Source organism: Protopterus annectens, chromosome 15.part0, assembly GCF_019279795.1.
Source record: "Protopterus annectens isolate FY-2018-M chromosome 15.part0, PAN1.0, whole genome shotgun sequence".
Taxonomy (NCBI): domain Eukaryota; kingdom Metazoa; phylum Chordata; order Ceratodontiformes; family Protopteridae; genus Protopterus; species Protopterus annectens.
In genome coordinates this window covers 677,781,509-677,797,561 of record NC_056749.1, presented here as the reverse complement: position 1 = coordinate 677,797,561, position 16,053 = coordinate 677,781,509, and the positions used below count along the sequence as shown (strand labels likewise).

At 39.3% G+C, this 16,053-nt stretch overlaps 1 protein-coding gene across 1 annotated transcript in view; it reads left to right on the top strand.

Annotated features, from left to right (window-relative positions):
* The first annotated feature begins 10,050 nt into the window (after positions 1-10,050).
* F9 (coagulation factor IX) overlaps positions 10,051-16,053 on the top strand; it is a 547,347-nt gene continuing 541,344 nt past the window's right edge. Inside the window, exon 1 of the mRNA XM_044057303.1 lies at positions 10,051-10,162. Within this exon, the coding sequence (XP_043913238.1) occupies positions 10,096-10,162 (67 nt within the window). The 5' untranslated portion in view covers positions 10,051-10,095. The remainder of the gene's footprint in view (positions 10,163-16,053) is intronic.

Genomic DNA, 16,053 nt, shown 5'->3' with positions numbered 1-16,053 from the left:
TCATTAAGGCCACCATCATCATGAGAGTCTCTTGAGACACTGACATCAAGTTGTGAGGGGGAGAAACTGCAACCCCCATGTTCACCTGTGAGGAGGAAGACAAAATAAGTACATTACTACCTGCAATATTACGTATGTTGATACACATACAGACACACACACACACAAATACACACACACACACACACACACACACACACACACACACACACATACAGCTGAGGTGTCACAACTGCAGTCCACATCTTATGTCTGATCCCATGCACAACACGCATGCAGACTACAACATCAATTCCTCTGTGGCCAAGAGTGGTTGTACTTCTGCACCCCCCCCCCACCACCAGTGCCAGCATAGTCCCTGGCCACAGGCAGCAGACCTTTGCCATGCAGCATGTACCATGTCCGTCTCTCTCTGTGCCAGACCTGCTATTAGCTCCTGTCCTGTAGCCCTACGCAGTTCACTGCTGTGACAAGGTCAGTCCACATTGCAGAACAGTGTTCGCAATTGTGGTAAGTCCAGGAGAGAAGAATGATGTGATGCAGTCTTAGGCCATCCATGATGACATAATTTTCTGCAGCTGTAAACAATGGGTGCCTCTGTCTATGCATCCTTTCTGAAAGACAAGAATAGAGGAACAAATCACAGGACCACATACTTTGCTCTCCACTATGTACACACCCTGCACATCCACATTGGCCTGCACTATGCAGTCTTACCTCCTACATCATACACAGCCATATATCACCACAGTCTGTATGTGGCTATCAGCAACATAGTAGCAATACTGGTTATGTCCCTGTGTGATGTGATAGAGTATGCTGAATGTCTACACCCCATCAATGCCAAATACTGTGTTGTGTTTGCTATGGCTAACATCCCACTAGCATGTCAGACAGCCATTGTTCGACAAATAGGTGTGTTTTATTACAAGAATGTGGGGATAGTCCAGCAACAGCCATGTGCCAGAATGACAGGCAGCAATGCACATATGCTGTAGGGTATCTTATAGGTTCATAAGTTCATAGGTAGGTACTAGGCTATCGGCCCTGGAGCCTATAAAAGCCCAGCCAAAAAGGTACCCTGGCTTTTGCCACCCAAGAAAATTATTTTCCTGTGCCACTGTCGAGCAGAGCCACAGAAGTGATCTCCAGGGTGAATTTCCTATTTCCCATCCAATCATCAAGATTTTTCTTGAAGAGTGCTAATGAGGAGCTTTGTTTGATATAGATAGGTAGTTTATTCCAGAGTATGGGAAGTCTCTGGGATAGAAATCTATGACTCCAGCATGTTCTGTTTATTGTGGTGACAAGGTTTAAGTCCCTAGAGTGTGTAGCTCAGAGGGATTTGGATTTCTTTAAGTGGAGCATGTCCAACAGAGCTCTGGGTTTAACATAGCTTTGTATGTTAGGCAGAGATCATCTCTGAGTAGGCGATATGCTACGGAGTAAAACTGTTGTTTTTTGAGACATTCTACATAGGGCATCTGTTTGAGGCCAGTAATCTTCTTTGTGATGTATTTCTGCGGCCTTTCCAGTTGTTTTAGATGTCTTGTGAGGTACATACTAAAAGGGACGTTGTACTCTCTAATGAGTCTAATGAGTGATGAGTAGAGGGGAGCAATGACCTCTTTATTTCTGGATGAGAAACTTTTGTGATGAGGTGTGCCATGTAGAAGGATTTCCTGACTACTGTGGTGATGTGATTATCAAAGTAGAGACTACTGTCCACCTGTGTCCCAAGGTCTTATCACACTTTCAGCATATCGCCTACTCCGAGGTGATCTCTGCCTAACATATAAAGCTATGTCAAAACCAGAGCTGTTGGACATGCTACAGTAAGGGAAAAGACAGATGAGTGTCATACACATGCACATCAGAATATGCATGCTGCTGCAGTAGATGCTGGTCTATCAGTTGTGTATGTTTTTAGGAGTAGACTGTGACACATGTCCCTGTTGCTTGATCTCTGCTTCTCCATCCCTTCATGTATGAGTGTAGTGTGGATACCTTATTCTAGGGGGTTGGTAGATATGGTAGGTCTGTAGCAGATAGCTGAGCATACTACTGCATATGTTACAGGCTGGAGTTGCTATTTTTTGCCCAGGAGTCATACTGGGGAGTATGTACACATTGGAGGACAGCAAGCCGTATGTGTCAGTGAGGGAGCAGTGTCAGCTGTGTCATTACAGAAGAGCCAGAATGAAAGTACCCATAACAGTCCAGGTTGGGCATGTGCTTAAGGTGCGTATGTTATGTAACAGTGCCACTCGGAGAGTGTTGGGCGACATATAGGTAGCCTAGACATATTTGTGCAATGTATCCCTACCTACAGGCCTTTGACATGGTAAGACAGGTAGCAGTGAGTGTAGTGGCAGCAACCTGTTTTGGTTAAAATTGCAGGACTCAGTCATTATTTGTTGTATTCACAAGCATATTATTGAAGTGCAACACACTGGAATTGAACCCAGAACTTTGGGTGGTAAAATGTACAGCATGCTAAGGATTTAACAGACTGAGCTACTAAGATGACCCTGTAGAAGATGCATTTGCAAGATATATGTGCATGCGTACAGTCTATTACACAGGATAGTCGCATTAGCATGTGGATGGGTATGATGTGTGATACTGAACTGTCATGATTTTCTAACCTCACTCTGCACTGACTTGTCAGTGCTTAAGTGCACAGAAAAGGTTTTGTGACAACCGTGCCAAACATAGGCGGCACAACTGTAGAAATTCTGCAACAGTCTGTGCAGTTGACAGCTATACCTGCTATCCCAGGCCTCATGTACATCCATCATTTATTTGGATGTGTACTGGTTTGGTGTCTGCATCACAGTCCCAAGTACACTGCCAATTTTCCCATTATATGTACAAGCAGTGTGTCATTGGCAATCAGGATATGTTTATGGAAACAGCTATGTTATTTCAGAGTTGAGTGTCCTAGGGGGGTTAATGCACTGAGTTGTAGTTGGCAGGGTCCTGAATTTGAGGCTTGGTATGGGTAATTATTTTGCAGATGTGCCTAACAGTGTCAGAAACAGAGAAGGTGATTAAGGCAGTTTTAAGCAGGTTTTAAGTGGTTTGTCATGCCTCACCACCATGTGGCACTCCTCTCAGCTCCGTTTAAACCCGCACTAATTTTAAAAAAAAGAAAAGAAAAAAGGGGCGATAGAAAAGTGGTAAAATGGGGTAAGCAGGGAGAAAACATACAGAAAAGCAGGTAGGGATGTGCAGGACAGATGTAGAAAAGGACCATAGCTCTCCATTTCGTCTACAGCAACAGCTGGGCAAGTTGTAGACAATATGGAGCCTCTGAGGGCAACATAAATGTGCTGACTGATTCATGTAAATAATTAAAGTATGTCGAGTGGATTTGGGCGCGAAATGGAGAACTATGTATGGGTCGATATTTTTATTTATTTATTTATTTATTTTGTGGGACAGTTGCCCATTTTTTTTTTTTTTTTTTTTTTAAGGAGACAGAGTAGAATGCTGGGGAAGGGGATATATAGGTACATGTGGGGAGATAAGTTGGGTAGGAGAGGTAGCATTTGTAAACAGACAAGACAGACAGGACAGCATACAGGGGCAGTGTGTGACACATGAGGGGGTAAACACCTTGGATGGGGAGACAGCAGTGAGACTGAGCTCCCTACCCATGGGCAATCAACACTGCTCCTTCACTGTCCCAAAGGTAGCTGTGATGGGGGCAGGGTGCTGGGGCTACCTTGCCCCTCCAGGTTGGCTGGTCTGCCCTCAATCCAGTAGAGGCGATCCTCATAGCCACAGTGCATGATCCTGCACACCATCCCTGGTAGCTGTTGCAGAGTGACAACCCCCTCCACTCCCACTCTGAGGGGACAGGCCCCATCCCCTGAGGCAGTTCCACCCATAGGTGTTGCATGGCCAGCAGAGGGGGCAGAACCAGGCTGGGTCCCAAATGTGATGGAACCCGGTGCCACAGCAGGCTGAGGTAGGGTAGGTAGATCGCCAGGAATGGCCTATCCAGTCAAGCTATGGTGTTGAGGTATTTCAAAGTGTATAGGTTAGTAATGAAAAGAACATTTCATTAGTTATAACAGCATGCCAGAAAGTTGCAAATAACCCAGTAACATTACATTGCAATACATATGGAACACAACAATAAATGAGATAGCAGTATATTAGCAGCATGCCGGTAACAGTTACAGCATAAGGCCAACAACATAGGCAATTCAACAAGGTATGTTAGCATGCAACCATTGTAATACATAACAATAATAAAACATAAAGCCCAACATAACATTTTGGACCAACAGATGTTAATAGTAAACCATAACTGATGTATAACAATAATAAAGAATGGTGCAGATAAGGGGTGGGGGAGAGAGAAATACAGTCCTTTACTAATGGTATAGGCTTTATTTGCAAGAATACTCTTATATACTCTAAAGGTCTGCCCTTACTTTATGTATGAGTGCCCTATAGCTTCTGTTGCAGGTACATACCTCTCAAGCTCTCTGCATGGGACAATATGTGCCAAGCTGTAACAGCTACAGGTACACAACTACAGGGGACTAGTACATGTCAGGGAGAAATATATGACTACCAAGGTGTACTGTGGATTGATGGAGTGTGACTGTGCTATTCACATAACCCATGTCCATGATAGGTCTGTGACTGAGGGATTAAGCAACAGTGATCACAGTCCATGGCAACGTGACACTTCAGAGACATGTATTGTGCACACTACAGAGTTTACGTCTATCATGCCCTCCTTGGCAGGCATGAGGTTATTAGCAGACATTCACAGACACAACAGGCATACAGCCATGCCAAGATTGCACATTTTATTTATTGTATTAACTTTTAGTAGTATTGTACTTGTTCCCTTTATTTTCTCACATCATATCAAATTGCTGAGCAGTCCTGTTAACACTCTGGTACATCTGAGCCCAGAAATTATAAACCCATTCTAATGACTACTACATCCATTTATTTACCTGGAATTCCTGTGAGAACATCTGTTAACAATACATAACTACTTCAATAATATTTTCTAGTACTGGATTCGAACCCCGGTCTGTGTGTGACAAAATGTACAGCATACCTATCATTTATCCAACTGTGCTATTGAGCCACTGCTGCATATTGATTGACTGATATGTGCCTAAAGCTCACCTGGTAATAAAATATGACCTGGTACTACAGGTAGAGTGTTATTCAAGTCAGCAGTGACATTTGAGCATACATGCATGAGATCCCTGCATGACAGAGGTTGTAGGTGAACTGTGGATTAATACATGGAATGTAGGTGTAGACAATAAAATCCCAGTGGGTGGGAATATATGTGATGTATACAAACCATATTGGAGTGCTGGTTTGGCTACCTGACCCATATACAGATTCAGATGGTATATTTGCAGTCTACAGCTATTACAGTTTCATACTTGCCTGCAGCAGAGTACCTAAGAGCAGGAATACATATAGCTGAAATGCAATGGTTAGTACAAGACAATCCTGACATACACAATATACCCTGGGCGTTCCTGTTATTTCTTCAGATCTTAGGGCAGATCAAATATCCTAATGCATTATATCTTGCAGTACAGCTCCATATCTACAGTTTAGCAGAACACTTTTTATTAGATAACCTTCAGTTACTTACTAATATTGTTTGTTTGTGTACGTCACAGCAGATGTGATACTCGGCTTCGTGACCAACAGCCCAAAATACACACAGACTGTATAATACAGCTTTATTAAGGGTGACTTCATGGCAGTGATTGCTAAATATTTCCAGTCTTTATTCAAGAGCAGTTCATGTAATGCAGGTGTTGCAATACAGCTCTAATTCCACACTTAATGCAGTAAAAACATTTATTTCCTTCACAGTATTAATATAGTGGCAACTTTATTCTCTTAACATTATCAATGCAGCAGTAGACATCTTTATTTCCTTAACATTATTACTGCACTTGAAACCTTTTATTTCCTTAACATTATTAGGTTTCATGCTTTCATCTTTATTGAACTGTACCTGATATTATTCACTTATTTCAGTCCAGGTCTATGACCACATTCACTGCAGTACACTCAAAACTGAATCTACCTAGTGGCAGTTAGTAATTTACAAGCCAAGGCCTTTGATACCATTCCCCACTCAGGAATAATAGAAATACTCACTAAGCTAGGCATCAACCCCTATATCACTAGGTGGGCTGCAACTGGCTCACAGGTTGAACCCACAGTGTGAAAGTAGCTGACTCCAAGTCAGACTGCTGACCAGTCACAAGTGGAGTCCCACAGGGTTTTGTCCTGGGTCCTCTCCTGTTTGGTATATAGCTCTCTGAAGTCCAGGAAAACACAAACCGACTCTGGCTGACAAAGTTCACAGATGATTGCAGGTTAGGAGCTGCTATTAACTCCCCGGGTGATGTTGACATCCTACAGAAAGGCCTCACTGAGACCAACGACTGGTGTCAGGACCATGGTCTTAAGCTCAATGCCAAAAATGTGTCATCATCCCCTTTGGAAAAATCCCGATTCCATTGAATTACCACATCGATGGTAGTCCACTTAACACAGAAGGTGTTATAAGAGTTCTGGGAGCACAGGTTGACAGCAACCTCTCTTTTGACCACCACATCGCCCCTGTGGTCAGAAAGTCCTTCTATGTGGAACATCTCATTACTAAGGGTTTTGCATCCAGAAAGAAAGAGGTCATTGTCTCCCTCTACTCTTCCCTCATTAGGCCAATCATCGATTACAATGTCCCATTTGGCATGTACCTCACTAAACACCTGCAACAACTGGAGAAGCCACAAAAGTACCTCACAAAGAGGATACTAGGCCTTAAACACACGTCCTATATGGACAGACTCAAAAAACTCCAACTTTTCTCTGTCTCATATCGCCTACTTAGAGGTGATCTCTGCTTGACTTACAAAGTCATGTCTGACCCAGCTCTGTTAGAAATGCTACATCTAAAGAAATCCCTCCACACCACATGCTTCAGAGACTTCAACCTCATTACCACAATCAACAGAATATGCTGGAGGGACTGGTTCATAACCAAGAGACTGCCCATGCTGTGGAATAGACTTCCCATACATGTCAAGCAGAGCACCTCACTGGCCCTCTTCAAGAGAAATCTTGATGAGTAGATGGGAAATAGAAAATTCACCCCAGGGATCACTCCAGTGGCTTTACTCAACAAAGGCACTGGGAACTAAGGTAGGGTGGTATGATGCAAGGATAATCCTATTGGCTAGGCTTGTAAAGGCTCCAAGGCCATTAGCCTAGTACACACATATGAACCTATGAACTCCTGTTTGTTTATATGACTATAGATTGAAAGTTACATCTGTACTCACAACACTCACAGTGCAACCTGGCCAGACACCCTGCATTGGCCTTTAGGTTGCAAGCTTCCACCTTGTCAAATAGGGAGAGAAACACACCATTATGCATACCTGTCTGTCACACATTCAGAGTATGTTTTGGTAAAACAATGGTAATGCTTACAAACTCATGGGTCATTCCCATCTCGAGCATCTTGGACCCAGGTTGTCAAGAGATTCCCCCCTCATAATGATAATGCACCTGCTCACCTGTGGGGGGATACCAGTTGCACTGGTGAGATCTTGTGCCAGCTTAACCCAGGCCTCTGCCTTGTACTCTGATCCCTGGAACTGGCCCTGCAGCAGCCAGACATCATGATCTTTCATAAGAAGTCCAACTATGACCATAGAATGCCACAACACTGCGCCCAGAAGCATGCACTGTCTCTGACTCCTGCCATATCTCTGCCAAGATCAAACCCCAACAGGTTATGGACGAATTCCCATCTGTTGCACTTAAATAAGGCTGTTTTCCTGCCCTTTTCTGCCATTGGGCCATTTTTAAAAATGTGGTGGTTCGCTTAGCACAGCATAAACACGCTAAGCTCAGCTGAGCAGTGCTTAAACTGACAATGCTTAGAAACGCTCAGCATTGTGCAAACCAGCTTAGCTGGGTGGGCAATGCTTAAACAGGTATTGCTAAGTAAACTGGTTAAGTGGTGCTAAAACATTCATTGTTTAAGCAGTGCTTGGCAGGGCTTAGCTGTACTTAGGAGAGCTTAGCTGAGCACAGCAAAGCAGGATGTAAAATTAATTGGCATAATTTGTATTTGCAAAATAAATGCTTAATTATCTGTGCATTTGAACCCTGCACCTACTACATATAAGGCTGGATATGTAGCGTTCTGCTATACTTTTACATATACCTCGCTGCTACAGTAAGCACTGCTAAGTGTTGCGCAAACCTGCTGAGCAATGCTTAAAGATGACCTTTGCATTCATAATTAAATGCATCTGGTTTTAATTTTTAGATGTTTGGCATGTGTCCATTGCTGTGAGCTGTGCTACGCAAACACACACAAAAAAATTTGAACATTTTATTACATATGCCTACATTGTTATCCAGCACTTTGACAGTGCAGGGAGTGTGTCACCTATCTCCAGACACAGTAAGACACTCCCTACATTGATTCATTAACCGTGTTACATGGCTCTCCCTCAGTAACGAGCTTTCATTAATATGCAGGGTGCGCTACTGAGGGGGTTCTGCATATACCATAATGGTACCTTCCGTGTAGGCTTTACATTATGCCTACATGGATTTTATTAAATTCCCAGGATTATCTGGATATGTCTAGAGTGCCTGGCTTACTTTTGTGCATATACATTATACAGAATAAATGTTATTTAGCATTGTGACTTCATTCTGGCAATGAAAGAGGTGGACTTGATTTGAAGATCTTAGTGTGATTATAGTTTTAGTTTCTACTCATTGTCATAAGCATACCATTTTATAGCAATCAGACTGCAGGCAACTTTTAGTTCTGTTTATCACAATAAAATGAGACTGCCATTAGTGAACACGAGTGACATTTTCCTAGGTTAATAAATAGCTAAGTGTGAGTTTGAAAAATCAATGTGAGATATTCAGCCAGGAGGTTGCACTTTAGATGTCATAAAATATTAATGACAAACACTTGCATAATATGACAACACAAAGCAAGAAAATTAAATTAATAAAATGTATAACATTTCATTAAGCTTCCTTTATTTTCTAGCTGCTTACATACAAATTTCTTATGAAAAACTGACAGCTTACCTTTAGGACTGCCTATGTAATCCATATAAATAACTGGACAACACACAGAATAAGCCTCTATTAATATTAATGATCAGGAAGACAGTTCCCTAAGACTTCCTGGGTGCTGAAGCCAGTATTTCATACATCAAAAACTGGGGGTCAAACAGCATCTCAATATCTGTCTACTTCCGTTATAATAAGCCTTGGTTAAAATCCCTGCCAGGCTTTGCACATCAGAAGACAGGTAACAAAGCCAGAAAACCTAAGCAGGGAAATTACAAATGTGCATGGTGGTCTAGCCAATTTCAGAACTTCAGGATCTGGGGTGGGGGATTGAGCTGCATTTTGGAGGTTTGTGGTTATTTTTAAATATTTCATACACTTCTAGGAAGTATCACTTCATAGCTGTGCATTGTACTTTAAATTTCAAGACTGAAATAAAGTAAAAGTCCATAGTAAGTATGTCGCTGACTCCTGGATCAGCTGCCCATTGAGACTATCAGTATACCAGCAGTGAGATCACTGGAGTTATTTTATACTCAAAAGACAGAAAGGAAAGAGACAGGAGTAAAACAAATCCCTATGGCTTTCCTTGATGGAGTTTTGTCTTTTGTATCAAGGCAAATTCAGCTAGTAAACAGAAACCTTGAAGCAAAATCTGTTCATACCAATTTCCTATTTCTTGATATTAATATAATTTTAAGAGCATATTCATTGCAAATTATTACTGTAACATATTCCTGTAAGATTACTGTGAGCTATTGTTACACTGCAACAGTCATGTACACTGTCTAATTTATTGGTGTACATTCCATTCCTGCTAACAGGTGGGCAGCAAGATTCAGCAACCTTTAAGCTTTAATGTCAATACAAAGTTAGCAAACCTGCAGCTGTACTTTGGAGTTAAACATTTGTTTATTTTTTCAGTGTATACCCACTCAGTCAGATAGAAATTGAACTGCACTAGAAATGGCAAAATTCTCTCTCTTTGGAATAATTTATCTTCTGGCATATATATTCAACGCTGAATGTGGAGGTAAGTTAATTTATCATACTATGTTACTAGTACATTATTGCTTTGCAAGAACATGCTTGTTGCTAATCTGTAGCTCTTTTTGAAAGTTCAGACAGAGAAAACCTTCGGGGATACAATATTTGTGCCGGCACATTTGCAATGATATTTTGCTTGTTTTTGACCCAAACAGGTTATATTTTTGACCTGTTTTCCATATCTAAAAATGTTACTAGTCAACTAACATGGCAAATCTTTATTTCTTCTACAATTCTGCTCAATATAGAAAGCAAATATGCCAAGTACCTTACTTTACAATGGTTTCTATTCCTCTGTAATGATTAAGATATTGCATGAAAAATATATAGTCTAGTGAATGGAAGAAACATGTTACTTACCTGATAGTATCATGAACTTTTTTCCTTTATGAGTATCATAATAATAATAAAGTACACCATCATGTTCTTGTGTTAAGTTATATTATGGTAACTGCATACACATTTGACAGCATATGTTATCAAATGACATATATTTGTAAATAGAGACAAATCACAACGACCAAAAGCAAAGAAAAAAAGTGGAAACTGCAGTAGCTTTCAATCAAAAAGGCAGAGCACAGATTGTTTATTTAATAGTTAGCGCTTTCGGTAGGGAAGTTTTCCCCACCTTCCTCAGACTAGAATACATTAAACAAACGCTTCTCATTCATTTAAATAATAGCTAAACAATTAGCTGACATCAATTATTCAATAAAAACAGTGCTGAGAATTTAAATATTTAAACGCACAGTATAAAAAACTTTTCCTTATATTATTTATATTAGATATATTAGACAGCAGCCACTAGATGGACCTAGGCTTTTCTTAGATCCTATAACAATAATATACAAACATTTTAAAATAAGCTATAGTTATACTTTATGCATAACTAAGCAAGTGCATTAAAATGCATTTATCCTACATTTTGTCACAGCTTCAAACCCAGCTAAAAATACATACATACACATATAATTCATAATAAATTATCCAAAACTTTTAGAGCCAATATTCTATTATGTTATAGTAAAATAATTAATATTAATAAATATTACCTCCTAAGGGCTTTAAGTTTTAGTATGCATTTAATAGATACAATTTCATTTAGTCCTGGGGGTATACAAGACGATGTACGAATCTGCCAGGCAACTTCTTGTTCCTCTAATTGTAGTTGCCATGGGCCCCCTCTAATATGTGGTTGTACCTGATGTAAAACTGAGAACCCAAAAATATGACTGGGATTTTGGCAGATATATACAGATGCATATGCAGGCACTGTCCTGCTTTTTACATCGGTAAGACTGATAGACCGTTCAAGAAGAGGGTGTATGAACACGCATATGCCATAAATAATGGAGATATAATTAATGCTTTGGCAAAACATATCTGCCAAAATCCCAGTCATATTTTTGGGTTCTCAATTTTACATCAGGTACAACCACATATTAGAGGGGGCCCATGGCAATTACAATTAGAGGAACAAGAAGTTGCCTGGCAGATTCGTACATCATTTTATATACCCCCAGGACTAAATGAAATTGTATCTATTAAATGCATACTAAAACTTAAAGCCCTTAGGAGGTAATATTTATTAATATTAATTATTTTAGTATAACATAATAGAATATTGGCTCTAAAAGTTTTGGATAATTTATTATGAATTATATGTGTATGTATGTATTTTTAGCTGGGTTTGAAGCTGTGACAAAATGTAGGATAAATGCATTTTAATGCACTTGCTTAGTTATGCATAAAGTATAACTATAGCTTATTTTAAAATGTTTGTATATTATTGTTGTAGGATCTAAGAAAAGCCTAGGTCCATCTAGTGGCTGCTGTCTAATATATCTAATATAAATAATATAAGGAAAAGTTTTTTATACTGTGCGTTTAAATATTTAAATTCTCAGCACTGTTTTTATTGAATAATTGATGTCAGCTAATTGTTTAGCTATTATTTAAATGAATGAGAAGCGTTTGTTTAATGTATTCTAGTCTGAGGAAGGTGGGGAAAACTTCCCTACCGAAAGTGCTAACTATTAAATAATCAATCCATGCTCTGCCTTTTTGATTGAAAGCTACTGCAGTTTCCACTTTTTTTCTTTATATATTTGTAAATATTTAAGTACAACTGTGGTCAAAAGTTGAAGTTCTAGATAATTATTTGTCTCACTGTAATGTACTATTACAAATATGAGAAATATTATTATGCTAAGACTTAATTATTATTTGATGCATGCTAGTGCTCCATGACTATGAATTATTTGCTGTAATCTTTGTGTGGTTATAATGTACTATTAGTGACAGAGTGCAAAAACACATACATCTACTGAAGCAGAATTCATTTATCTAAAGTGTACATGGTATATGCATTTTGTCGGTCCTGATGAATAATAACATAATTTCAAAAAATAATCTTGCATGCTGAGTTGCAGCCTTATTTCCACAGTGTACAGAGAGAAGCATACCTTTACAGGTGTGTTCTGGATATGTGGTGTGTAGTTAACTTAATGAAAGACAAAGGTGATGCCAGAAAATTATACTTACTTAGAAAAAACAGTTTCCATATTTGAGTGCTAATTACTAATTTCACTTATGATTATAATTGCACATGATTGAAGCTTCATGTGTAGTGTTTTAACCATATTAAGAAAAATGTACCTGCTAAATACTGTTAACGCAATGTGGTGATACAGTAAATATTCCTAAAACTAAATAATAAATGTAAGCAGTAAAATTTCAAAATGTTTAAGAAATGTTCTAGTCAAGAGTTAAAGTCTGATACCAGAAAATGAAAACTAGTTTTGAGATTTCTCACAAAAGTTACCTTTGGTCATATGTAAAAGAGTTATGAGGAATTGGTTGGTGACAGACAGCATGGACACATTTTGCAATATGTTGAATCACAAAGCTTCCCATACATACTTTACGGCAAGACAACCAGGAATGTTTTGTCAATGGATTTCAAGTGATCAGGGCAAGAAGAATTACCTGTGAAACCATCGTCACCTTGCAAATATTGAGATGGTACTCAGGAAGTGATTCTGTGAATCACTTGGCTGCATAAATGTATTACTGCAGGCAATTCCTGGTGTGAGTTTATGGCTAATTAGCATATGCCCCCTCCCATAATGCCCTCTTGACATTTAGCATGGCTACACAGACAGCTCACCCTGGCACTGCATGTTTTCTTACTAAAGCTTGTGTGGTAGGACTATCTCTGAATCAGAAATGGTTACTGCTAGGTATACCCCTCATGCCTACCTTGCTGTCACCTTTCTTAATTAGTCCTATTATATTAAAAGGCTGAACATTTCTGAATGGTCATACAACAGTACATTAAGGAATGTATTTTAAATACACAAAGTAGAGAAAACGTGTAAAAATAAAACCACGTTTTATATTTTCAGTTCTGCATGTGTCAGTCTTGAATAGAACTTCTTTAGTTTTGTTAAATTTACCTATTCAGAGAAAAATTTGAAGTTTACAGCATAAGTTGAGAGAGAGTTGTATAGCTAGTGCACAAATGTCATAAACGTATTCAAAGCTTTACCCATGAATAATCACTTCATAACTGCATTAAAAAGCTTAACCACAGCTGAATCTGCACCTAATACATCCACAGCACTTTCACAAAATTTGAAGTTCACAGCACAAGTTAAGAGAGAGTTGTTTAGCTAGTTCACAAATGTCATAAATGTATTCAAAGCTTTACCCATGAATAATCACTTCATAACTGCATTAAAAAGATCAACCCACAACTGAATCTGCACTTAATACACCCACAGCACATTCACAAAGAATAAATATTTTTTTAAGTGAATCGAGGCCCTCTTCCCACATTCCCATGTATACCCTAATATACACACACACACACACACACACACATATATATATATATATATATATAAATTTATATATATATATATATATAGGGTCTATATTATAACAGTGAACGTTTAAAATAGCAAACTGTATAGTTGACCCAAAAAATATGAAAACACAAAATTTCAAACAAATGCAACAGGGATTTTAAAAAAACAAAAAAAACAAAATAAAGTCGGGGACTTCCCCCCCATACCCCCCTACTTAAATATACCAACTCAGAGATTGCACCACATTGGAGTAAATGGCAAAGTCCCAAAAACGGCGCAGTGATTTTTTTCCTCGGGGGGGGGGGGGATCGCTGTTCAGTGTCTTCGGGATTTTGCAGTTTCGACATTTAGCTGTCGATTAAACAGCGTTCACTATATGAAGCATTCACTTACTTAATAGGGAACCTATATATATATATATATATATATATATATATATATATATATATATATATATTAATATGTATATATAAACTCTTTGATCACACAACAGTCGAGAAAGTAGAAACAGCCCCAAAAGAGTGTAGAGCTGTCAACAATATTTCTGCAGTTTAAGATGCGACTGATATGACAGCACAGTGGTGCAGCGGTTAGCATTGTCATCTCACAGCAAGAGGTTCTCCAGTTTGATTTTCAGCTGGTGTGCCTTCTGTGTGAAGTCTGCATGTCCTGTGTGGGTTCCCTCTGACTGCTCTGTTTTTTTCCCACATTCCAAAGACTTTTCTGTGACATTTCTCCCTGGGCCACACAGATAAATAAAATACAATTTGTTCATTTGATTACTTGTGTTTAGGAAGTAATGATACTGCCAACTGCATGTACAGAACTAATTTCAAGGATTAGATTTATTTCTAATTTGTGGATGCCCAAATATTTGTATACTCTAGTCTGTCTCTGCATATTATTTTAAAGCAATAAATACAATTAATCTGAAGGTATCAATATAATCATCTGTTATTTTCACTGTTTTATTCTAAACAAAAATAAAAGCAATAATATAAAGCAAAAGTGCAGATTATAAATACAAATAAAGACATCAAAATAAAGCAAAAGCACAGACTACATGGATGATAGTTCTTTCTTAGTTATAGGTTCATAGGTTCATACTAGGCTATCTGCCCTAGGGCATTTATAAGCCTAGCTAGAGTGTGTTTGGCTTTCGCCACCCATATTAAATTAATTTTGCTATGCCCTTTTTCGAGGTTAGTATACTGTGCCTCTGTCTAACAGTGACACAGAAGTGATACCCGGGGTAAACCTATGATCTCCCATCCACTCATCAAGTTTCCTCTTGAAGAGAGTCAATGAGGGACTCTACCTAACCTGGACTGGGATTTTATTCCAGAGTGAAGGGAGCATCTGGGTGATGAATCTGTCCCTCCAGCATGTCCTATTTATTTCAGTCCTGAGGTTCAAGTCTCTCGAGCGCATAGCTCGATGGGATTTGGATTTTCTGAGGTGCAGCATGCCCATTAATTCCAGGTTGGACATGGCTTTATACGTCAGGCACAGATCGCCTCTGAGCAGGCGGTATGCCACTGAGTAGAGCTGGAGTTTCTTTAACCGGGCAGCATATGGCATCTGTTTGAGCCCTTTGATCCTCTTGGTGAGGTACTTTTGGTGTCTTTCCAGTTGCTGTAGGTGTCTGGTAAGGTACATCCCAAAAGGGGCATTGTACTAAATTATGGGCCTGATGAGGGATGAGTAAAGAGGCACGATGACCTCCCCTGATCTAGATGTGAATCCCTTCATGATTAGGTGGGCTATATAAAATATTTTTCTAACCACTTTGGCCACGTGGTTGTCAAATGAGAGATTGCTATCAACTTGGGTCCCCAGGTCCCTAATTACTTCTTCTGTACTTAATGGATTACCACCTATGTGGTAATTTGTGGGCACTTTGTTTTTGCCAAAGGGGATGACTATACACTTTTTGGTGTTTAGCTTGAGGCCATGGCTCTGGCACCAGTTGTCTGTTTCTATGAGGCCCTTTTTTAGGATGCTT